The 26,197-nt window shown below is 37.1% G+C and overlaps 1 protein-coding gene across 1 annotated transcript in view; it reads left to right on the top strand.

Moving 5' to 3' along the window:
* The window catches only part of LOC111142202 (cilia and flagella associated protein 54), a 313,573-nt gene that overhangs the window by 227,328 nt on the left and 60,048 nt on the right, over positions 1 to 26,197 (top strand). Inside the window, exons 51-60 of the mRNA XM_022495227.1 lie at positions 1,472 to 1,577; positions 3,638 to 3,785; positions 4,612 to 4,769; positions 4,937 to 5,113; positions 5,215 to 5,341; positions 10,170 to 10,325; positions 11,683 to 11,788; positions 12,700 to 12,793; positions 19,331 to 19,429; positions 19,962 to 20,103. Of these exons, the coding sequence (XP_022350935.1) occupies positions 1,472 to 1,577; positions 3,638 to 3,785; positions 4,612 to 4,769; positions 4,937 to 5,113; positions 5,215 to 5,341; positions 10,170 to 10,325; positions 11,683 to 11,788; positions 12,700 to 12,793; positions 19,331 to 19,429; positions 19,962 to 20,103 (1,313 nt within the window). The remainder of the gene's footprint in view (positions 1 to 1,471; positions 1,578 to 3,637; positions 3,786 to 4,611; positions 4,770 to 4,936; positions 5,114 to 5,214; positions 5,342 to 10,169; positions 10,326 to 11,682; positions 11,789 to 12,699; positions 12,794 to 19,330; positions 19,430 to 19,961; positions 20,104 to 26,197) is intronic.

Here is a 26,197-nt window from a genome sequence, read left to right as displayed (position 1 = left end):
TTCGTGCAGCCTGGCAATGATGGTGGCTTGGATGAAGGTGCTAGCACTGAAGGAGGCAAGGAGCTGCTGGCTGGTACCCATATGTTGAAGGTCAAGCTGACAGAACTTGTTGATGGATTGAACATAGAGCATGAATCAGTGAGGGAGCAGTGGTGATTCTGGACTCTGCCTCTGGGATGGAAGACAAGGGGAAAGGGGCAGGTTTGGTGTAGGAGGCAAAAGCCAGAGGACCTGCTTTTAACCTATTCTGTCAGTTTCCTAGGGCTACCATAACAAAGCACCAAAAACTGGGTGGCTTTGAACAACAGAATTTTACTGTCTCATGATCCTGAAATCAGTGCTCCAAGATCATAGTGTCAGCAGGGCCAGGTTCTGTCTGAAGGCTCTAGAGGAGAAGATTTCCTTGCTTCTTGTACCTTCTGGTATTTGCCCATAATCCTTGGCATTCCTTGGCTTGTAAAGGCACCACTCCAGTCATGTGACTGTCTTTTCCCTGTGTGTCTTTATGTCACCTTTCCTCTGTGTATATCTGTCTCTCTGTTCAAATTTTCCCTTATTATACAAACAGCGGTCATATTGGAATAGTGTCCACCCTAATGACCTCATTTGAACTTGATTATTTCAGATTACCACCATTTTGGGGTACTGAGGGTTAGGACAGCAACATACTTTTTTTTTTTTTTAAGGTTTTATTTCATTGTTTATTTGGGAGAGAAATAGAGAGAGAAATAATGCATTTAAATGGGGGGAGGGGCACAGGTAGAGGGAGAGAGGGAATCTCAGGCAGACTTCCCACTGAGCACAGAGCTCAGCATGGGGCTCAGTCTTTAGTCCCTGGGTTTATGACCTGAGTCAAAATCAAGAGTGAGATACTTAACCAACTGAGCTACCCAGGCACCCCTTTTCCTTTTTTTTTTTTTTTTGGAGAGGACACAGTTCAACTCTTAACACCTGTTAAATGTAATTGTCTATTAACTATCCAAGTGGGGACTTAGGTAGATAGGTATATTGTCCATTTGGCTTTTGCTCAGTCTTTCCATGTTATAAAATATTGCTACAGAGCATCTTCAGGTATACAGATTGTTCTGCGTTTTGGTTTCATTTTGGAATAGATTTTTAAAAGAACTCTTGGAATATATATTATTAAGATATTTTGAAGAAGTTTGACATCAGTTATAAATTGGTTTAAAGTGCAGACAAACTTTTATGTGTGGCGCAACAGGAAGTCAGAAGAATTCCCATCTCCAAGGTTCTGTTTTCTTTGTTTAGTACATTTGCCTTTGATACTTCTAGATGCTGATTAAGCAATACTTTAGTGTAAGAGTTTCCAAGTGTATAGCTTTAAATAACAAAGTTCTATAACCTTGAAAGGTGGAGAATCACACTGTGATACATATGAAATGTATATGTGTTCATTTTATTAGTGAGATTGTCAGTACTAATAAGATTTAAAATATATTCTCTACTTTAGTGCTGCAATAGTATTTTCTACGCTTAGACTTCTCCAGGATTCAAAACTTTTTAAAAAGAAGGGAGTACAAGATGACACAGAGAATTCCATCTCTCCAAGAGCTTCTGTATGTATGAATTTAATGTTTCTCTACAGTACTTACTATATAATAACTGTTGACATGCTAGGAAATTGTCTGATTATTTGAATGAAATAAAGGGGTAAAGTAGAAAAAACAGTGAGTTCAGAGTAAAAAGGTAAGTGTTGTAGCCCCATTTATGCTCTTCATTTAGTGGTGTACTTGGGCAAGTCCCTTAAACTTTAAAAATTTTTTAATTAAAAATTTAATTTTTCATTTAAATCTCATTTGTGAACTGATGGAATTTGGATGTAATAATCACTAAGGTCCTCCAGTATTCTAGATCACTCCAGTATTCTAGATCTGATTTGTTTAGCAAATAAAGTTGTTTCACTTTATTTGGCTCTTCATTTCACTTTTGAATTTATTACTTTGGTATCACCAGTATGACACCTGCATTATTTCCTACCTTGGATTTCTCTAGGTAGATTCTTCCACATTTAAGCCCTGAAGTCTGTTTGACAACTGGTGTCACGAATTCTTTGACATTTTATTGGATTTTGATAAGACCAAGTAATTTAATAATAAAGGGTTGTTTAGGATTAAAACATAAAGATTCATCACAAAGAATCCTTGCTCATTATTTTAAGCTTTACTAATAAAATTGCTAATATCTAGTGTTATTACAAATAAGCAAAACTAATTATCCTAAATAGAAACTCATTTCTTACTATATTAAAAGCAATAAAAATGCTAAAAAGCAAGCTAGTTCAAAAATTGACTTAAAGGCATGGTTGCTAGTTGGAGGCTATTTTGCCTCCCAGGGGTTATTAGGCAACATCTGGAGACATTTCAGTTGTTGCAAGTAGAGAGAATGCTCCTGCCATCTAGTGCGTGGAGGTCAGGGATGTTACTAAACATACAATGCCCAGGACAGTCCTCCACGGCTACCCATAGCACTGAGGCTGGAAATCCTGATTCAGATTAAGTGTGACATGGCTCTGCAGTAGTCACAGGAACTTTAGGCACCGAGAGATTAAGGTATGTGGATAGGCCTTTTGTCCTGAATTGCTAATCTAAATCCTTGACTCCTGGAGTACTTGGTGTGTCCATTTCTAGTCACTGTCCATCCTTGAAGCCTCTGTTCACTTCTTACTCTGTTCCCAGTGCTGGCTCACCCTCCTCTTCTGTGCTTCCTACCTGCCTCCCCACATTCCAGCCTCCAAGTCCTGATGGCTGCTCCTTGATTATTAGGTGTTGCCAATTGGTTGGAGCTCTCAGAGGTGCATAGTGGGAACTTCCTAGAACAAATGGGCATTGTTCTAGATGATTTTAAAGCTTCCAAATATCTAAAATTGATCCCCTGCCCCCACTTGGGAAAACCTCCCTTTGTCATTCCCTCTCAGGCGCTTTGGACATTGGTCACCCCTTTGTAAAGTACAGTAATGAAGATGAGAAATCATTTATAATACATGTTTGGAACATGAGCAACATACAGCAATGAATTAAGATGGGGGGGCTCTAAGTTCAGAAGGACACAAGTTTGAATCCCACTTCTGCCAAAACGTAATGGAGTTAAAGCAAATATTTAATTTCCTAGGTCTCCATTCTCACATCTGTAAAACAGAAGTAAGAATAACTCCTCTTTGGCTTTTTGGGAGAATCAAATAAGATAATGTGTATAAAGTATTTGGCATAGTGCCTGGAACATAATACGTATTCCATAAATATTAGCCACTGTTATTTATTATTTTTCAACCATTAAGATAATGTTTATAACATTTTTGAAGACATAGACACCACTGGTAATATAATTTGCAATGAAAAATTCAGAGCGCAAAACTATTTTCTATAATGGGTATAGAAAGAAAAAGAAAAGTTGAAAATTGGCATGCCAAATATTAATAGAGGATGGTGGGATTGTGAATGATTTTTTAAATTTTGTGTGTGCACTTCTTACGTTATGGAATGTGCAAGACAGATTTCCAAAATTAAAAATTTAATAGTATTAAATGATATCAGATGTTTCTCTTAACTTACATTTAGCATTAGGCTAGACCTTTAACATTATTAAATGGCAAGATAACCATCATTTTCATGTTGTTTAGGCTACTGAAAATAAAGATGAGAATGAATTTTTAGATCCTGTTTCCCTAAATTCTCGAGAATATTTCAACATTCATCTCTGGTTGAGGTGCCGCTTAGCACTGGTGACTGCTTTTGTTGCACAGATTCATGGCATTGGAATCGTGACAGGTACAAATATCCTATTTTCTTAATCCAAGTTTTCATAAAAATTAATTTTACTCAGGTAATGGAGGTTTTATTGAGATCCATTTTATTACTAACATTTTCTAACTTTAATAGCTTGATCTGTTTCCAGAATAAAAAATTGATGTCATTAACCAAGAATAATCATGTCTGTAGTCCCTTGAATCACTGATGTGTGGCATATATGTTTCTGATGTATGGAGAGCAGGTGAGGCGATTTCAAAATGCTAACATGCAGTTCTTCTTGTCATTGAGGGAGGCAGCATAGTGTAGGGGTCCTGAGCACAGACTTTGGCTCCAGGTACTTGATCTGGGTTCAAATGTTTGGTCCACCACTTTCTCCCTGTGTGATCTTGACCAAGTCCCTTAATCCCCCTATGCCTCAGTTTCCTTCTTGGCAAAAATGGAAATAATTTTACCTACTTCTTAGGGCTATTGGCAGTCTTAATTGGGTTAAATTTATAAAGTTTTAGATGATAGCCTGGCACATACACATGTTAGTTCTTACAGCGATTAAGAATTCTCTATTTGGAAATCTACCTATCCACCCATCTCTGTCCATCTTCCACATTAATTTTTTTTTCACGTAGCATCATTACTTTTGCAGCACTGGGTTACCCTAAAGTACTTTCTCCCAAATTGCAACACATTTATTTTTCATGTTTTGTGTAGAGTCTGTTTTCCAACTTTATATCTTCCTATTCTTCTGTATTATACAATATTCCTGTGATGGATGGATATTGGGGGTGTTATGCATATGTAAATTTGCTTTCCTAGGGGTATTTTAGATAACTGCATTTATTTACTTTAGAAAACGATATGATAGATTACGTCAGCCTCATCAATGAAGTGTGTGAGGAGGCAAAAAGTGCAGGCGACAGGGAGCTACAGGCTGAGTTCTTGATGCAAGCTGTAATCATTGGCCTACAAGAAAAGCATCTAAAGACAGATATCATAACCAAGCTTCAGGTAGGAAAGAAACCTCTTTCACATTGATATTTACCTAATGATTCTGATTAGAGCAAAAGGAGAGAATTTTAAATTCCCTTAGGTGCTAAATGCATAACAGTTTGGCCAGCTCTTGTTTCAGTGAATTGGAAATGGGACTATCAAAAGGAATAATTTTATTTTAATAGGCGATAATACATTTGCTAGAAGAAAGTGAATTTATTTCTCCTCGATCTCATTTAACCCTGGTGAGAAGCATGCTTTTATTGGATGACTTAACAAAAGCTGAGAAATTCAAGGAAACGTCTTTAAAAACAGAAAAATTACATTTGTTGATTCAGTCTCACAACATTCTTATTGAACAGGTGAGCATGCTTTTGTGTCCTTAAGACCTAGAAACTTATTTCTGTGTCTTCTTATTCTAAACCACATTAGCTAGTTACTAACTACAGTGTTCCTTTTACAGATGCTGACTTTTGGAGAAACAATTGAATTTCCTTTATCAAACACTGACTATGCAAGTCCATTACAGCCTTTGAAAAATATCTATCTTCCTCATGTCATGTTATTGGCCAAAACCAAAATGAGAATTGGTAAGAACATTTAAATACATATTACACTCAAGTCACTGATGAAAAATTTTTATTTTCAGGCACGTTGTCAGAGGAGTGCCTTCAAATGGGATAATATTTATGAATACCAGGCTTCATTTATTTTAACATGTGCCAGACTCTGTGTGGGGTCCTAGGAAGTTACTGGAGATTAAAAGGTTATAGTCCCTGGTCTTAGTGTGGGAGACAGAAATAAGCAAGTAAACATACCATATGGAGAAGGGCATATTATATTATAAATATTGTATGAAAACTTTTAACATTTATGAAATATTTCTAGAATTTTATAAACATTTATAAAATTTAATAAGATAAATATTGTATAAGATAAAATGTTTATTTGATAACTACCAGACAGAAAATCAGTGAGGATAAAAAAGGCTTATATATAGTAATGAATTATATATAGGTATGTAATTATAAATTGTCAGTGTTATGAAAGATGTGGATGAATTCTGCTGATAAAGAGTAATGAAGGGAGGGGGGCCTATTTAGATAGAGTCACTGGGGAAGAGCTTTCTGGGGAAGTGGTATTTAACCCTAAACCTTAAATTGCAAGTGACTAGTTCTGCACAGTGGAGGCAGAGAGAGCCTTGAGTGGTAGGTTTTGAGATTCGGTTGAGCGTGACCTATTCTAGAACTGTGGGAGACCAATACAGCCTGATCAGAGTGGACTAGGGACCACCTCATGGGAGGAGGTGAGCTGGGATGTTTTATGTTTCAGATTACCCTGGCTGCTGGCTGAAGACTAGATTGTAGGGTAACCTGGAACCAACCGCAAGTAGACCTCATGGGAGTTGTTGGAGCAGGAAACCAGAGGCATACAGCTCTTGGGAACCAAGGTGGAGCCATCTGGTGCTGTCCTTCTCAGGAGCTGACAGATCGCTTCAGTCTTTCTCTAGGACACAGTCTCTGGGCTTTGACTCAAGGCTTGCCTCCCTCTACCTCCCCAGCTTTTGCCCAGCTCAAGAGGGCAGAAAATCTCTGTGTTCTAACCCTATATTAATCATGCCTCTTTCATTTCTGTATTTCTGATGCTTTGACATCTAGGGCTATGCTGATCAGGGAGGGACTTCCCAAGGCTAGCAGGTTCCTAGAAATTAGCAAACCGCTATCCTCTAAGCATGCCTTTTACATGCTAACTGTTCCAGAACCCATCCTCTGAACCTTTATTGGACTCCCTTATTGTCCTTTGCTGGGCTCTGACACGCTGAACCACTATTTTTCTCCCCTAATCACCCTGGGGACAGGTATCAGACTCCTAGCAGAGCCCACTGAAATTATTCAAACTCGTTAATCCTAAACCTGTTTGGCCTGCTTACCCTAACCTAATCATCCCCTCCTACAAAATTCAGAATAAAGGTTCTTATCCACATTTTCCCCTTGCTCCCTCCACCTCCTGACTGACTTTTTTGCTTTTCTATGTGGTGTAGTGTGCCCCATCCTCTGGGAAGTGTAACAGTCTTTTCAGTGGTGGTTGTCACTGGGCCTGTTCACCTTATCACACCTGAACATTAAAAAAACCTGCATTTTAAAACATTGCCCTTCACCTCCTGGGGCCCATTTGCTTCCTGTACCAGGGGCTGCTCAGTTCAGGAGAGGCTGATGATTGGACCAGAACAGAAAAGAGAGGGCAACAGAGGTGTGGCCAAACCATCGTCTGTCCAGAATCTTCTCCCTAATGTCCTTTCTGCTGCACATTCCCCTCATTATTATTGATCATTATTATTATAAGATTTTTCATCATCATCATCATCAGAGAGGAATTTTTCTACTTTGGGTAAATCGCATCACCTCTACATTGTTGAAATTCGAGTGGCCTAGCTGACCTCTAGAATTCCTTCCAGCAATCTGATCGCTGGAGAGCTATTTTTGTGCATTTCTAGTCCACAATTTGTTATATTAATCAGTATATTCAATTGCCACAAGAGCTTAAAATATAGATTGTGTTAAATTGTACAGATTGTGTTAAATCAAATGTATTCTCTGCTTTCATGACTCCCTAATCTTGAAGATGTGTCACCACTCAGTGACAATAGTGCCACCGTTTTTTAGACTCACTTGAGGCAGAACAGCTTGCTTTCTGTTATATTATATTAAATACAGACTTAAAAAACAAAACCAAAAGCAGATTTTCTGTCAAAACAACATCAGTTTCACAACTTCTTTTTCACAGAGTTGATGTTTATTGGAAACAGGAGCACTTCAATATTATGAGGCATAAAATCATCTGATTTGATGCTTTCTCAACAGTTTTCCTTTATAGTGAGCCTATATATTGCATCACAAGAATATAGCCACTTAAATAATTGTTTTTTCTTTGTGAAAGCCTCTGACAGAAAAAGTCATTTTGAAATTGTTTTTATAAAACCCAAAATAAACGTCATGGTTATTTGAGATCATTTTCCCCCTTAATGACAAAACCTTGAGCTTTCCCATAATGAAAACATGGATTACTGATTGATTGTATAATAGGTGTGAAAAAAGCTGCAAGAATGATGCTTGGGAGGGGGATATAAGAGGGAGCCATCTCTGCCCTCAGAGAGCGTGTTATCAAGCTAAGGAAACAGAGAAAGAAAACTGTTGGTAATTTCTGTAATAGGTCTCTTCCTAATTTTCACAAAAATCTAGAAGACAAATCTAGAAGTATTTTTAGTACATATTAATACTTTATTATATATATAGTATATTTTTCCATATATAGTACCTATATATATATGTATATATATGTATATACCTGCTTAAATTACATGAAGATACTTGATATTATTGTCTTATATTAATAAAAAGCTGTAGTATAATTTGAAACAAGAAGTGAGACACATAAAAATGGGAGCTGTGTTGAAATATGAAGTTGTATTGGACGGATGATGTTAGCATATCCTTGCCTGGGATCTACTCACAATTGGTCACTGCTGGGATGAAGAACATGGACTCTGGAGAAAGATTTCTGGTCCATTTTCCTTGAGCGGGTCACTTTAACTCCTCTGGGCTTTAGTTTCCTCTCTCATAAAATGTGGTTCAGAAAAGTAGCAATCTCACTGGCTTATTGTGGGATGAATGAGTGTGTATCTTGTTTGAAGGGCATCTAGTTTGTTCTAACAGCATTGTAGGTACTAGTGATTCTCACTGCTCCATGGCTGACCTCCTTGCTCTCCTGGGAGCACCCTGGAAGCAAGGCTCAGTTTCTTCATCTCCATCTTCTTCACAGCATGCCACCAACCTGCCTTGTCCAGAGTCAGGGCTCTGTAACATCTCCCTGGATAAGAGCGAGAGAAAGAGGGAGAGATACACTTTTCACACCATCTTTCCTTTCATTCCTCAACTAAAAATTTATAAAAATTTTTAGTTGAGGTTTCTTGAAAACTCTTTGCAGGGCATAGCATTTTGGAATTGAAACATTTCAGAACTCAAAGAGACCTTACATCTTTTTTAGTTCTATTGCCTCATTTTTCAGAGGAAGACACTCAAGACCCCGAGACATGTTGGGATTTGTTCAAGTCCTCAAATGACATGGTAGTGCTCGTGACCAGCTCAGACCCAGCACTTCAGCTGGAACCCAGTAGCTATATCAGTCTGCAATCCTGCACTACCTTCCTGTTTATATTTCTCCACTGTGCTGTTCAACTTTCCTCTCAATGAGTATTTCCCCCACTGCCTTCTACTCTTTATCCCAACATTTTCCTTTTTTAAAATTACCAAAAGACAAGGTGATCATCAGCGGCCAGCCCCAATGGCCAAATTCTCTGGGAAGCCTTCCCTAGCCTTTCTGGGGTCTGGGCGAAGGCCCCTGCAACCTGCCACCACATCATCCTGTGCTTTCCCTGCCACACAGTTGAGCACACAGTATTTTAACTGTCACTCAGGCCATTCTCATTCGCCATTGAACACTAAGCTCCACAGTCTGACTCTTGTCATTGTTTAGAGTGTGTGTCCTGGAGCCAGGCTTGACTCAGTTCTGATTACAGCCCAGCTACTTACTAGTCACATGAATTTGGACAAATTACTTAAGCCTCACTGTGCCACTGCTTTCTCCTCCGTAAAGGCAGTGTACTAATGAAATCCAGCCAGAGTTGGGAGGATTGCATGAGAAAATGCTTAAGTCCTTGGAGGGGTATCTGGATTGTAGGAAGCACTTAAGAAACCTGAGCTCTTATTTTTCTCTTTTCTCATTGTTTTCCAATGCCTCCATATTATCCAGCACTCAGAAAATATATGCTAAATAGCTATCTGTCTGTCTGTCTGTGAGGGTACACAGATTAAATCTAATGCCTCTTCAACAATACAACAGTCCTTCATTATGTTAAGTGATGATGGGACCACACAAGAAGCCCTTATCCACATGGCTTTTGCCATCTAGTTGCAGTGACAAAATATGCATAGCAAGCAACCACTAATAGAGCTGAAAAGAAACAAAATTACTGCCTATTAATATATGCAAATTTTTATTGGGAACAATATAAAACTTCATAAAACTTCCAGATGTTTCCCTGCTAACAACCTCATCTTAAGAACACAGTTGTTTTGTAGAACGTAATGAAATTTTAAGAACTGAATGAGACTTGAGAAATTATCCTTCATTTTAAAAATGAGAAAATGTCAAAATTTATCAAAGATAAAGTTGCTTTATCTTTACCAAAGATAAAGTTACAACTACTGTTGTAGTGCATTGAAATATTTGGGTACTGAATTTTAAGAAAATATTTCTTTGATGCTAAAAAGCAAAGACTAGCAGAGTTCTTAATAGAACTGATGGTGAGAAAAGTCTGAGTATCTTGGAGTCTTATTATGAACAACCTATTCCTTATAGGACATACAGTGGCCAAACAAGTATATTATACCAGTAAAAAGAAGGATCCCTCAAAGTGGTTCCCTGCCCTTCATCTTTTTGAAATAGCACTGAAGCTCTGTCAGGTATCAGCAACAGAAGAACATGAGGTAGAAGCTGAAATTCTTTTTCAGAAAGGTAAGATGTACTTGGGGTCAGAACTATGATAACGTTTATGGAATTTTTTTTTCCTGTTAAGGATAGATTTCTTGAAAACCTGGTCAGTGACTATAAAAAAATACAGGTTTTACACAGGGCTTAGTGATGCAAAGACATTGATACCCCTGCCAGACTCAGTTTGGGATAAAGAGAACACTGCTTATTTTAAGTTTATATCAAGAAAGGGAAAAAGTACTGCCTCTTAGTTTTTTTTATAATTATAATTGACCCTCAGGCAAAATTTCATGTTTGACTCAAAAATGTCCTCGTCAGCCATTTAGCTACAAATAATGTTTCTTAAATAATTCTTAAATAATGGAAGACATCTTTTAAGCATAATTTCATTCCTTAGGTAGGCATTTTAGTTAATTTCTATAAAAGATACATACCCATTTAAATTAAATAGCTATATTTATAAGTTACATACAATACATGTTTGTATCATATGGTCATATAATTTTATTGTGGCCGTTTTGGCCATGAGAAGACTGATGATGATGATTGCTATCATTTGTTGATCATCAGTTAGATGAAAGGCTCTGTAGTTGTCAATGTTTAACATCTCATACTGCTAATTCTTACAATAGCTCTACAGGACAGGCATGGCTAATCCTAGTTGATAGCTGAGGAAAATGAGGTACAGTCTGGCTGAGTAACTTTCTCTAGGTCAGCAGCTTCTAAATGATAGTAGCCAGATGTGAACTTAACACCGGGAGGCTCTGTGCCCTATGTGCAGCCCTTCACATGCTGCAGGAAAACTGTGAATCCTTTTCATATTGATAAAAGATTTCCCTTTCTTGCCCTTCTGGCTGCAGAAGTGCCATTCCAGTGAAGGCTGTGGCTCACCATTAGGTCTGAGAGCTGTGTGAGCCCTAAAGCATTTGCATCATTTGCAATTGTTTTCAAGTGTTGTTGACTTTTTAGGCATTATTTTAACAGAGTTGTTTTCTGTGATATCTGCAATACTAGACAGAGGAAAGAGGACATGGATGTAGACAAACGGAATTAGCCCTATAGAGGAAAGGAAAGTACAAAGGAAGGAAGTAGAAGAATAAGATGGTAGGAACATTTGTGTCTGGAAAGCCAAAGGAGGCTTTGACTCTGTTTCTCACTAAACGCAGAGTGAGGCTGGAGGCTCCTGGGGAAGGAAGCAAAGGATCTTTCACTTTTAGCTGACCTTACTGCAAAAACAACAGACAGATGGGCAAAAAGAATAGCACATCCAATTTTCTGAAGTTCTGGCATGAAATATTTATTCTGAAGTTCTGAATGATAGAAAAAGGAAAAAACCATATATATATATATATATATATATTTTTTTTTATTATTCTTTCAGGCAAAATAGAACGTCAAATATTGATGGAAGAGAAATCTCCAAGTTCACAACTTGGGAGTTTATTTGAAGCTATACAGCTAAGCTTGAGAAATGATCAAAACTCAGGGTAAAAAGAAAATCTTTCCATTATTATAACTATATGTGTTTTGATTTAAGCCCTATGTTTTCGTAGTACATTGAACATTCAAGGCTGGGATGACTGGGAGACCCCCTTCCCACCACAGGGCTCATTCACTGGGGTTCATTGTCCAGCAGGTTTACTGACTTCCTTTTCAAGTTCGTTGACCTTGGCTCTGACCAAGGCTTGTTTTTACAGTGATGGTTGATGATGGCAGTTATCATGGTGGCATACTAGACTGTGAATTTACTTTTAGTCTTTACTCACACCGATCTCCTGTCTATCCCAGGATTCTAGCAGCCTCCCATGGATGTGAAATTGTATCTAGAAAGGATTTGTGTGGATGTTCACTCTGTCAGCAGGACCAAGGCTGGCCAACTTAATTCTATATAAAAATCATCTTAAGAATGGGTATACGCCAGTATTATTACAACTACGCTGATTTAAATGGCCCCAACTGACAGGTTGGATAGTGAATACACAGACCTAATCCATACCAAATCACTGCTTTCTGCATGACTCTGTGTGTCTCTTTCCACTTTAGTGTAGGAGGATAGAAAGAAAGGTCTGGTTTGCAAGGCAGGTTCCTTAAGACCCGATTTTCACTTCTTTAGTGCTTTGTGTGCTGGACTATTCTAGAATAGTCTTGATGCTGGGCTTCAGAGAGTGTTGCCAGCACAGGACAAAGTTGAATGTCTCTTCAATATCTTTCAGTTTCAGTAGGGAGGATGGTATTGGTGTCTATGCTAACAGTGCTATGAAAAGAAGGTGTGAGTCTGGGGGACAGGTACTAGTTTTGTCTATTTTTACCTTTTATTAGCTCAGAAATTGTGGGAAATGATGCAAAATGATTATGAATGGTGAAGCTACTTAATAAGTACAATGTTACATCATTTTAGGTTGATAAGAGACTCCTACTTAGAAATGGCCCTATTATTTTTACATATGAGGAAGCCAAAAGCCAAACTTTCAACATCACCATTAACACTTAAGGTAATAAACTATTTTATTATAAATCTTAATTGTCTTTGAACTTGCTATTTTGGTAACTCTGTGCTAGAACTAATGAGACTGATTTTCCTGTATGACTTGGAGAAATTAATTCGCTACTTTATAGTCACACTCATGTTTAAATACTTCTTTGGATACTTTATATAAGGCTCTGGAAATAGAGTCCATGTGGACATTTTTACCTGTTAAAATGTTATACATGAAATGTAGGTATGTGTAAATACTCTAAGTTATTCATATTAATCAGGAAATTACAAGAAATGATATATTGGTTAAGCAGATGGACAAAGAAGATTTTCATCAAGGATATGATGTACAAACAGATCACCTTTTGAAAGACTCATTCATTTATTCATCACATACCTACTGAATATCTACTGTGACCCAGACAATATTCCGGAAGGTTATGAAGCAGTGATTAAGACAAACTTAGTCCTTGTTCTCATGGGGCTTACCTTTTAGTAGAGGGAGACAGACAATAAACCAGTGAAGGAAGAAGCAAGAGGACGAAAGGTGGGAAGGAGGGAGGAAGGGAGGGGAGAGAAGGAAGGGGGGATGATTTAGGTGGTGAAATTGGGGATTAGGAAAGAACATGGGTCTGTGGGACTGTGAATGACTCTGTTGGGAAACATAAGGTTCAAGGTGGGATTTGTTGGATGAGGAGAGTCGCAGAGGCACGTCATTGGCATCATGCATCTGTTTAGAGCAGTCCTTCCAAACTGAGGGGCAGAAGCACCTCTGGGGATCCTGTGAAAATACAGAATCCAATTTGGTATGTTGAGGTTGAGGTCTTGAAGTTTGATATTTCTAAGGAACTCCAGGTTAATACTGCTACTGCTGGTCTGGGGGCCACACTTGAATTCCAGGGATCTAGACTGAGGGAGATCCTGTGGGCAGGATGTGGGTACATTGGAGATAGATGAGCCCAGTAAATCGTAGTTTTTACTTTTTAAATTTCAGTAGGCTTTTTATAAGTCATTGCAATTAAGTAATCCTTTGACCCAGCAAGAGATTTTTTTTAGAAAGTTTTGGTGTCAAATCTCTAATTTTTGAGACAGCACAGACGTGATTTAAACCTTTAGGCCAACAGGCTTTTAATTAGTTGAATTATTCACATGGTAGCCACTTAGGTAGATATAGCAGCTATTATTTTATTTTATTTTTTATCAAAATGATTACATAGAAAAGCTACTTTTTATGGTGTGATAAACATGTTTATTTCTAGTAAGAGAAAATGAAAATCTTTGTTTCTATGGCAAGTAGCAATGCAAATTGATAGGATGCTAGGATAATAATATATCAACTTTTTGGCCTTTACTAGAGAAGTATTCATACTTAAGAACTTGAATAAGGTAGAATTTGAATGAAAAAATAATTCCATATAATATCACATTAATTTTGTATAATGTAATATAAATATTTTAGCAAGTCATACAATTAATGGAAACACAGAAAACAGCCAACGACAAATAAGAATTTATCCAGACACATTCAGCCATTGAAATTATCACATTAGAAGTTTGTCCTAATAAAGGCATGCTTTATAAACCCTTAAAAAAAAACCCACTATTGCTTCACTTTTATGGAGAGTCCACAGAGCAAAGTGACCAGAGCACTGGTTTGGGTTTGAATCCTAGCTTCACGACATACCAGCAGGATAATTGGGGCCTTTCTAAGCCTAATTTCCTCATCTGTGAGGTGGAGATGAGAACATTGACCTCTTAGAGTAGGAGAATTAAACAAGATAATGGGCATGGCACATAATAAGTACTCAAAAAAGAGGTGTACCATTTTCTATCAATATGTGACTTTGGCTAAACATTCACATTTTATCTTTCTAGAGTCTTTTGTACATAGTAGGTGTTCAATAATTATTTTTTTTAGTTAAATGGAATTGACTATTTCATGAATATGTATTCATTCATTAACCAAATACTTATTGAGTGCCTAATGTATGCCAGGCATGTTACTCTCTTTCCCTAAGAAGCACAGACGAGCAAGGGAGAGAAATAATTATATCAAAATCCAATGAGGACGATAATCAAGATATGTCAATATTTTGGAAGTGGAATAAAGTGGGAACTAATTCTGCTTTGGGAGAATACTGGAGAAAGCTTCACAGATGAAATGAATTCTAAGGAATGACTAGATGTTTTCCAAGTAGTTAGGCAGGGGGAAAATAGTTCAAAGAAAGAGATTAGCAAGCACACATATTAAAAATAGATGTATTGAGGTGCAATTTACATGCATGAAATTAAACTATTTTAAGAGCGCAGTTCACAGATGTTTGGTAACTTACAGAGCTGTGGAGCTAGCATCACCATCCAATTTTAGAACACTCCCATATTCCAAGAAGATCCCTAGTGCCCATTCGCAATCATTTCCATTTCTACCCCTAGACCCAAGCAACCACTAATTTGTTTTTTTACCTCCATAGATTGGCCCTTTCTGGGTATTTCCTATAATGGAATTTCATATAAATGGAACCATACAATATATAGTCTTCTGTGCCTGGCTTTTTCACTTAGTGTTATGTTCTTGAGGTTCACTTATGTTGTAACATGTAACAGAAGTTTGTTCCTTTTTATTGCTGAATAAAAAAGTAGTCCTTTATGGGGAGATGGAGAGGAGAAGGGAGTTGAGGGAAATTGGAAGGGGAGAGGAACCACGAGAGACTATGGACTCAGAAAAACAATCTGAGGGTTTTGAAGGGGTGGGGTGGGAGGTTGGGGGAGCCAGGTGGTGGGTATTACAGAGGGCACATATTGCATGGAGCACTGGGTGTGGTGCATAAACAATGAATTCTGTTACACTGAAAAGAAAAAAAAAAGACAAATGGAAAAAAAAAAGTAGTCCTTTTTTCAGATATACAGTATTTTTTTTTACCCATTCAGCAGTTGATGGATGGATATATGAATTGCTTCCACTTTTTGGATATTTTGATTAATACTGCTTTGAACATTTATATACAAGTTCTTAAGTATATGTTTTCAGTTCTCTTGGGTGTATATCTAAGAATGGGATTGCTGGATCATATGCTAACTCTATGTTTAACCTTTTGATGATCTGTCAGATTGTTTTCCAAAGTGCCTGTGCCATTTTGTATTCCTTTGAGCCGTGAATAAGAGTTCCGTTTCTCCATAGCCTGGCCATCACTTGTTATTATCTCTATCATTGATTGTAGCCATCCAAGTTGTTATAAAGTGTATCTCATTGTAGCTATGGTGTGCACTTCCCAGCTGTCCAATGATACTGAGATCTTTTCATGTGCTTACTGATCATTTCTGTATCTTCTTTGGGGAAATGTTTATTCAGATCTTTTGCCCATAACCTAAACTAAAATGGCTTTTTTTTTATCACAAGGTTTTTAAAATGTATATTCAAGATTCAAGTCCTTTATCAGATATTTGATTTGCAAATATATCCTCCAGTTGATGGCTTGTCTTTTCATGTTGTTAATAGTGTCTTTGGAGACAAAGTTTTAAATTTTAATGAATTCCAGTTTATCATTTTTCTTTTTTTATATATCGTGCTTTTGTTGCATGTCTAAGAATTCTTTGCCTAACCCCAGGTGTTGAAGCTTTTCTTCTATGTTTTCCTTTAGAAGTTTTATAGTTGTAACTTTTATGTTTATGTATGATCCATGAATTAACATTTGTGTAAAGTGTGCAAAGATCTAAATTCTTTTTTTTGCACATAGCATCCAGTTTTCCCAATACCAGTTGTTCAAGAGACTGTCTTTTCTTCATTGAATTGCCTTGGTACACCATTGTCAAAAACTAATTGATCATAAATGTAAATGTTTATTCCTAGACTCCCAATCCTATTCCATTAATCTACAAGTCTGTCTTAATAGGAATATCTACCCTCTTGGTTATTGTAGCTTTCAGTTAGCTTTGAAATTGGAAAGTACATGTCTTCCAACTATGTTCTTTCTTTCCAAAATCATTTTAGCTACTCTGAGTCCTTTGCATTTTCATATACATTTTAGTAGCTGCTTGTCAATTTCTGCAAAAAACTAACAGAATTTTGATAGGGATTGTGTTAAATCTGTAAATCAATTTGGGGACAATAGCCATCTTAACAATATTGGATCTTCCAATTCATGAATATGAGCTGTCCCTTCATTTATTTAGAAATTAATGTCTCTCATTAATGCTCTTTACTTTTCATTGTATAAATTTTGTACATTTTTGTTAAGCCTATTTCTATTGTGAGTGGGATATTTTCTTCATTTTCAGATCACTTATTGATGATATGTGGAAATACAATTGATTTATGAATATTGAGTTTTATGTCCTACAGCCTTGTTATGTACATTTATTAATTCTAGAGTTGTGTGTATGTGTGTGTCTTGGGATTTCCTAAATATAGGATCATGTCTTCTGCAAACATACAATTTTACTTCCTCATTTAGGATCTAGATTCATTTTCCTCTTTTTCTTGTTTGTTTGCATGAGTTAGAATCTCATATGCAGTGTTAAACACCTTCTCCATCTAAAAAAAAAAATACCCTTTATGTTCTTCTGTCTACATTTTTCCATTCTGAATCAAGCCCAACCTTCTTAATAAGGCCCCCCTCTCAATTCAAAATGAGCTTTCTTTTTTAAATGTTTGTGTCACTAATTGTTCTTACATTATAAATATTTAATATTATTATGTATCCTTCATTTAATGTCTGCTGGTCTTGTTTCCAGAATTTAAGTAAATTTCCCAAACTTACATAGCCAGTAAGCTGGCAAGGGTTACCCAAGAACCTAAGTGGTTTCATTTTCGCTAATACCTAGGGTCTTCCTATCTTGGGACAGGCCTGTGTTGCATAGATTCTCCAGACTTCTCTGGTTTCATCCACCTCCAACCAATCTTAGCACTTGATCTAGGCCAGACCACATTTGCACATTGTATTCCCTGCTCTGGCATCAGCATTATTTATTGACTTTCTTTTTCTTGGGGAGTCTTGTAGCCAAAAGTAAAAGAAGTGTATCTTCTGTTATTGTTAGTTTTATTCTGTAGTCTTGTTGAAGATCAAAGAATTGGCCAAAATATGAGCATCAAAAAATTAGAACCAAGCAGTCTAATTGAGTAGTTTTGTCCAGATTAGTTAAATCTTAATAACTGACTGTAAATTCTTATTTTAGTTAACTTTAAAAATGTAAAATAGGCAAGTACTATGTTACTAGTGGAGTTTCTTTCTGTTAACTTTTGTAGCATTAATTTTTTTATGTTTCCTGGTGGTGGGTATTGCATGGAGCCCTGGGTGTGGTGCATAAACAATGAATCTTGGAACACTGAAAAAATTAAAAAAAAATAATCCATGTAAAATGCTCAGTGAAGTGCATGATACAAAGTGCTAATTCAGTGCCACTGATTAGTCATTCATATTATCATTATTGATTTGTATTGATAATCAATAAATATATGTTAATTGAAAAAAAACTGGACATACACACACAAAACTGAACACACACACAGTAAAATTATCTCCATTCATTGTTGCTTTTGCTATTCTGTGGAACTTTAAAATTACATTGTCCCTTTAACAGTTTCCCAGTTAAAAAGATGACAGCAAGTACCTATCAAAAATCTTTTAAAAAAATTTTTTTTTAAAGATTTTATTTATTTATTAGACAGAGATCACAAATAGGCAGAGAGGCAGGCAGAGAGAGAGGAAGGGAAGCAGGCTCCCCACTGAGCAGAGAGCCCGACGCGGGGCTCGATCCCAGGACCCTGGGATCACAACCCGAGCCGAAGGCAGAGGCTCTAACCCACTGAGCCACCCAGGCGCCCCCCTATCAAAAATCTTTACATAATGTTCTTATTTCTGACATCCTTACACATGATATATTCAACTTATAAATCCTCTGTTGAAATGGCAAATATCATTTTAAGTAAATACTTTCCTTAAAATGCCATTTGTGTTTATTTTACTGTTACTCAAATAATGCAAGCTCATCATAAAAAATTAGAAAAGATCATAAAGATAATCACTTTTAAAACCCAGGGTAGGGCGCCTGGGTGGCTCAGTGGGTTAAGCCGCTGCCTTCGGCTCAGGTCATGATCTCAGGGTCCTGGGATCGAGTCCCACATTGGGCTCTCTGCTCAGCGGGGAGCCTGCTTCCCTCTCTCTCTCTCTCTCTCTCTCTGCCTGCCTCTCTGTCTACTTGTGATCTCTCTCTGTCAAATAAATAAATAAATAAATCTTTAAAAAAAAAAAAACCCAGGGTAACCACTGTTAATAATTTTCTCTGCTTGTTTGTACAGGGAGTATATGTGTGTACTTGTCTTTTTAAAAATGGGATCATACTTTGCATACTATTTTATAACCTCCACTTTCATTTCTCCCATACACTTTCAACATCTTTTCATGTAGATACATATACATTATTGTTTTTTAATATTATTATTCTTAATGGCTACATAGTGTTCCACTGAAATGTCGTCTTCAGAGGATGAGAAAATTTATCATGAAACTTCATGATATATTTATCTTTATCATAGTACATGCGCTATGTTTTTTAGGCTTCTGCCAGAAGGCATAGTTCTATTGAAGAACCAATGGTGAATAAATTTGAAATATACAGTTCACTGGCCTGGATTGTGATAAGAGCTGCTGCCCAGGTTGGTGTGATTTTTACTTGATCTTTCTCTTTACTGTTCACACTGTATCCTCTACCTGCCAGCTGTTAGGGCAGCACAATGTATCTCTATGAGAGAAAGGAAAATTCACATTCTTTTGGATTTATGCTGATGATGTTTCTTAGGAAGATTAGAAATGCTCCTTATATTATACATAATGTTTTCAATCTTTATTAGCCAGGCCTGGCTTTGTTTGTTTCAGCTTTCCTTTAATGAATGTATTGGCAAAAACATATGTGCACATTTTGATGTTTTGGCAAATATCTGTTGTAGCTAGAGCAGAGAGCCTATTTAAAGTGGCTCATACATTAATTAAATTGTCAACAGTAATGATATTTTTGACAATGATATATACTACATGTTGGGGATCATGTGTTGTTTTCCAGATTATTTTTTCTTCCAATGTATATTGAATATTGTTTTATGAATTTACTTTTTCAGATTATTTACCTAATGGATAATCTATGAATCAGAAAGCTTACATTTGTGGATTCTAATTATGCATTAATTTTAGGTCAGTGAAGCTGTGTTGGAAATGAATCTACTTATTGGAAAGAAGGATGCTAGAACTGATAAAGTTAGCCAAGGGGCATTACCAAACATCCCAGAATTTGCCACCGTGGATCTTCTGTCTTCATTCACAGATTATTTGCTTGGTATGTTTGAAATGTCTAGGCATTTTATAAAAACCTGGTATATTTAATGTTTAATCAAGTTGCAAAGTTTTAATTGTGGTGATTTGTTGGGTTTTAGCTTAGAGAGGATAATGGTGTGAAGAACCTCAGGGAGAGGTTAAGGTTCTTAGGGCCTAGCTTCCGGAACAAAGGAGTGTCATTTCATTGTATGTATGTACATGTTATTCAGTCAGCTCCTGCGTTTCAGATGCAGGGCTTGGTAACAAATGGTGTTCCCTTCTGTCTGCTTCTTTTTCAGTTCACACATGTCAAATGAGGCCTTTGGAAAATATTTACTTGTGGGTCCTTTCCTGATCCTTTAAACTGTGTCCTTGCTCTTGTACTCTCATGTAGTTCTCTGTGCTTTTTCTTATATTTTAAATGTGTGCATGTGTGTGTATGGCTGTGGACACAGGTGTACGTATTTGAGCTCCTTCTCTCATTAAACTATCATCAGCTTCATGAGGGAAGGGACTTTATTTTGTTTGCTGCCCTAACCACAGAAAATCATACATTATTTGCACATTACAAGCATTCTTATTTGTTAAGTGAATTAATGAATGAGAAGTTAGAATTTAAACTTGACCTCACTGCTATTTGCTTTTTCTCATTTAGAACTCCTTTGTTAATAAAATACAATCTAAACCTCTACATCAGATGAGCAGTAACATATTTAACATTCATTTATGTGTTTGTCCATTCATTTGAAAAATATTTATTGAGTACTCTTACATACTAAACACTTGGATAGATTCTAAGAAGTAAGGTGCTAGAGTCTTGCTTCCAGACTGACATTTCAGTAATAAGCATAATTAATTTTCCTTGGCACTAGGTGAAGCATTGAGCCAAAGGGAATAAAGAGTGGTCCTTGAACCTGGTGGGAGTGAGGGTGGTCTTTCTAAAGCCTCTGAGAACATATCTATAGGCAGCAGCTTTACTCTGTTGAAGTGTTAAGTCAACTTTAGCCAAAGGGTTAGTATCTGAAACCATCCCCTTCTTTGGCTTTCTTCCTTTCCAGCCTAAAAATGGATTGCCAGAGGTTAAACCATTAGATGGACTTTTTATGCCGAGCTGTCATTTTCTTATTTTATTGCTTTGATGCCTGGTGGGATTTTTGCTTCATCAATTACATCTAAAATTCTGTATTAATCAGTTATTACCAAAATTATGCCATATATCAAACAGCCCTAAAACTTAGTAGCTTACAACAAGAATTCGTTCTTTGACTTGTCTCATGTATTCGGCTTTAGTCTGTCACTTGAGTTCGGGTGTAGTCCATGTATGTTTATTATGAAGCCCCAGCTGAAGAGGCAGTGGCTGTTTGGGACATGCTCTTCTCACGCTGTACACCAGAGCAAAAGGGCCTAGCTAGATCATGGAAGCACATTCAAGGGCTCTCTCCACACCACATCCCATGGATCGTAACAAAACAGATGGCCAAGTCCAACATCAGTGAGGAACAGAAATCTACTCTATCCATAGAGAAGGAGAGGGGCAAGAATGTTTGCTGAACGATAATCTAGACTATCATACATGACAAGTTCAATCTGTGGCTGGTAGCAACCTAAGAGGAATTCTGAGTCACTACATGGAAAGACAGGAAAAGGTGTTCCAGTGATCGGGTAATGTTGTCACCCAGGGGCACATGCCGTGAGGAACAGCATCCCCTCTCCAAATGATCTGAGTTGATCCAGGTGAGCAAGTAGTCTTCATCTTAGCTATGCTTAATGCTACAGTGTCTGCTTTCTTTGCCTACTTCAGTGGTTTTCATAGCATATTCCGATTTTGTTTCTATTTTATACCATAAGCACTCCTTTACTGTTTTACCAAAATACTAAATTGAAATGACCAAATTTTGAAGTCCATGCTATTCTGCATTTTGCTTTGCCTTAAGGATAATAGTTTTGCCCTCCAGTATTTTCCTAGCAGACTGATAATTAATTCACGTTGATGGTTTCCCTTATTTCGGTATTTGGGTTGGAAGGAGGTACTGAATTCCCTCCTGATTGCTACAAATACCCAGACGGCAAGGAGGTTCGTATTATATGGAATTGCTAAAGGGCAACAGCAGCAAATAAAACTTGTTTGATTTTCCTTACATTAGCATAAATTAGCATGCAGGAGAAAACCCCAGTAATCTCACCCGTACTAGCATTGATCTATACATGAGGTGGTGATCGATAGTCATTGTTACTGTATGCAGAGCACTGTACCAGATGTTTATGTTCTGAGGGAAGGAGTAGTCATGGAACACATCAACAAAGTGAGTCCTACCTTCCATGAGCTTCTAGTCATTGACAATCAGAACAGGCATACACCTTGAAATTATATAAATGCATCTTTTAAGAGGACCATATTAATGGAGGCAGATTAAAGTGAAGCTAGACACAGGCAGGATGAGCATGTGAGTTAATTAGGAAGATTTTCTTCTGGAAGAAGTATACTGTAGTGCAGGTGTAAATAGATCAGAGACATGGGTTGCAGAGTGGAAAGAAAACACATTTTCCCAACAGAGTATTGATAATCAGAGGAGCATGATGTCAGAATAGACTAGTCATGTCTGTGTGCCAGAGAGCTACTGTATGATATCTGTGGGACAATACAGGAATTGAGTTATTCAGCTGGTCAGATTTATTGAGGTTTCCTCTCCATTGTCTTGTGGGTATAGAGACCCTGAAATGATGGTACTGTCAAATATAAGAACATATTTAGGTTCAGTGCAAAAGACATTTATTCACTGCCTACCTTGGCCATACTTGTATTAAAATATACTTATCTTTTTGTCTTGATTTTCTTGGGGCTTTGGTAAAAAATTCAGCTAGGATAAAAATTGTTAAATTCTACAAGACACTTTGAATTAAAAGTAACATTTAAGATTAATGGTTCTGGATGCAGCCTCTCACAACTACATACACTTGGTATATAGAAAAACATAAATATGTCATGCTAAAAGCTAATGTTGGTGAACTATTGTCAGAATATAAAGAGAGATCTGTAGAGCAGAACTAAGGATCACAACTGACCTTTAATATATGCTCTGCCACTTCAAAGAGAAAAACTTCCAGCCTAAAAAAAAATCTGATTTATTCTTTCTTTACTGCCTTGCCCCTGGTTCAGGTACATGGGGTCAATACCAACTAAAAACTGGGATGCTATTCCTCTACTACTATGTTGATTTCTTCTATTCCTTTGAGACACAACTGTCCATAGGGGGAGAACTAGGGGAATACATCCTCAACTCCCAAATTATTACACAACTTACAGATGATAATGGAGATAAATCATTTATGCTGATAGCAGTGATGTGTGTGTGTGTGTGCGTGTGTGTGCACATGCTCTCTATCAGTTTAGAGAATAAGCAGTTGAGACAATGGGGTATGATGACAACCATCCTCAGTGAAGCAGAGCTGTTCTGGTCCAACACCTGCAAGATTCTAGAAATTTCACTGAGAGTTCTGCACTTTGATCACTTAAATGTGAGAAGGAACAGTCCCATAACCAAGAGTGGAGCATACATTCTCCACCCTCTATTATCAGACACTAGGTGTGGAGATGTTCTTTATTCTAGACCGAGTCAACAATGAAAAATAAGAAGCAACAGATGCAATGGAATGCAGTCTTGCAGAGGAAGATTGACACTGCAGGGAAACAAAGGAAGTGTAACAAAATTGTTTGGAACTCTCAGCAGGGCCCAAATAATCAAAGACTGACACAACCATGGAAAGCCATAATGCAGCAAGTGCTAGATAATAGCGGGACCAGTGGCTTCTGGTGCTATGTGTTAGTGCTTTCTTATATGATTTCATTTAATCTTTAGGAAAATTCCATGAGAGTGTCATTATGCACATATAGTAAATGAAGAAAGGTCCTCAGAGAGGTTATGTAACTAGAATGATTTTCTACTGCTGATACAAACCCTGATCTATCCCATTCTAAAAGCTGTGCCCTTGATCACTGTGTTGGGTGTGATAGGAAAGTATTATCAGGAAATCAAAGTATTGGATTTGAGCTGACATGAAAGATGCTTTTGCCTTCCCAAATCCAAATGTGTAGCAAGGTTGGGTAAAACAGAACCAAAATTGTTTTAACTTATAGCTGAGCATGAAATCAGGAAAAGAAAATCTTAAGTTACCAAAATAAAATGAGGGATCATAAACAAGGGCTGAAGGTGAGGACCTCATTGGAGAGGGAAGAGCTGGGGCTGGGACTTTGAATGCCTGGTCAAAGAGGGCACCTGGAAGGAGGGCCGTGTAGGTAGGGCAGGTCAGAACCCAGCTAACTACATGGAGCTGAGGTGCAGAGTGGACTTGTCTACAAACTGAGGACTGGAAACACAATGCCTACTGGCTTGAGTGGATGCAGAGAAACATGTCAAGTGCCCAGTGAGGGCCAAAAATCAGCCACTTGGGAGAAGTCAGAACACCACCTAAGATGGTAAGGTTGGAATTCTCACCACCTTAAAAATGCAGGGAAATTTAAATACTGGCCCAGAACCATGAAACCCATGCAACCTTGGCTGTGGCTAGAGGGAAACCATTACAATGGATGTACCTCCCACAATAGTTCTGAAGATAAACGTATAGTGCAAATTATACCAGGACAAATTCTGGCATTCCCTTTTGGGTTATAAAGCCAAAATAATTGTAAATACCCAATCAGAAAAAGTAGCCTTTTTATAAACAAAGAAAATTTGAACTGGTATTAATTTTCTCCAGTGATGTTAAAGACCAGACAACATTGGTCAAATACAAAAGAGGCTCCTTGTTTTCTTTTAACTTAGTTCAATTTTTTACATAGGTAATTTATTGTCAAGAAGCAAAACTCCCAAGGGGCATCTGGGTGGCTCAGTCAATTAAATGTCCAACTCTTGATTTCGGCTTGGGCTACGATCTCAGTCTCCTGGGATTGAGCTCCATGTCAGGCTCTATGCTCAATGCGGAATCTGCTTCAGATTCTCTCTCCCTCTCCCTCCCCTGCTCTCTCTTTCCTTTCTTTCTCAAATAAATAAATAAAATCTTTTAAAAATAAAAATAAAAAAATAAATGATTTTAAAAATTTATTTATAATTTGAAAAAAATTTTATTTATAAAAGGGCATGGAGAGAAGTTCTTCCTTCTACCTTTTCTGCAAGTAACTGAGTTCTCTGTAGAGGCAGTTGGCATCATTGCATTCGTGTCCTATTCCTGCTATAAGAAACAACCACAATTTAGGGACTTAAAACCATACAAGGTCTATCTTCAGTTCAGGAGGTCAGAATTCTAAAATAGGTCTCACTGGGCTAAAATAAATGTGTAGGGAGGCTTTAGGGGAGAATCTGTTTTGGCTGGAATGCTGGCTTATATGATAGTAGATTCACAAATACTGCTTTTTGTTTGTTTGTTTACATTGTCCTAGTACACATTTGCCCATTCTTTTGTTTTCAACCTTTCTAATCATCTTATTTTAAATATGCCCCTTATAAGCCGCTGCCTTTGGCTCAGGTCATGATCTCAGAGTCCTGGGATCGAGCCCCGCATCGGGCTCTCTGCTCAGCAGGGAGCCTGCTTCCTCCTCTCTCTCTGCCTGCCTCTCTGCCTGCTTGTGATCTCTCTGTCAAATAAAAAAAAATAAAAAAAATAAATCTTTAAATATGCCCCTTAAATAGAACACAGAGGTGGGCTTTCTTTGTTTTAGAACTTGATAGTATTTTTCTTTTTGGTAATAGGCAACTTTAGCTAATTTAAATTAATTGACATGAAAGGTATGTTTGGCATTATTTTGTATCATTTTATAATATGTATATAATAAACTAGGAGACAAAAACAATAAAATGAGATAATTTCAAGGGAAAAAGAAACAATTACCCAACTTACGTAGGAAAATTAATTACAGTAAAAAAGGATAAATGATGAGAGGAAGGTAGTCACTGATATTGAGAAATTGAGGTTTTTTTCTGTTTAACTTGAAGCAAATTTTAAAAACTTTGTGAAATGTATAATTTTGGAGAAAAATATAATTTACCCAAATTTACTTCAAAATACATTATATAAAAAATTAGGCAAATCTATTATTATAGAAGAAATAAAGTTATATGAGG

Source organism: Enhydra lutris, unplaced genomic scaffold (assembly GCF_002288905.1).
Source record: "Enhydra lutris kenyoni isolate GAN:26980312 unplaced genomic scaffold, ASM228890v2 scaffoldscaffold7, whole genome shotgun sequence".
NCBI classification, from domain to species: Eukaryota; Metazoa; Chordata; class Mammalia; order Carnivora; family Mustelidae; genus Enhydra; species Enhydra lutris.
The sequence above is the reverse complement of the archived record's forward strand: the minus strand, read 5'-3'. Positions and strand labels throughout refer to the sequence as shown.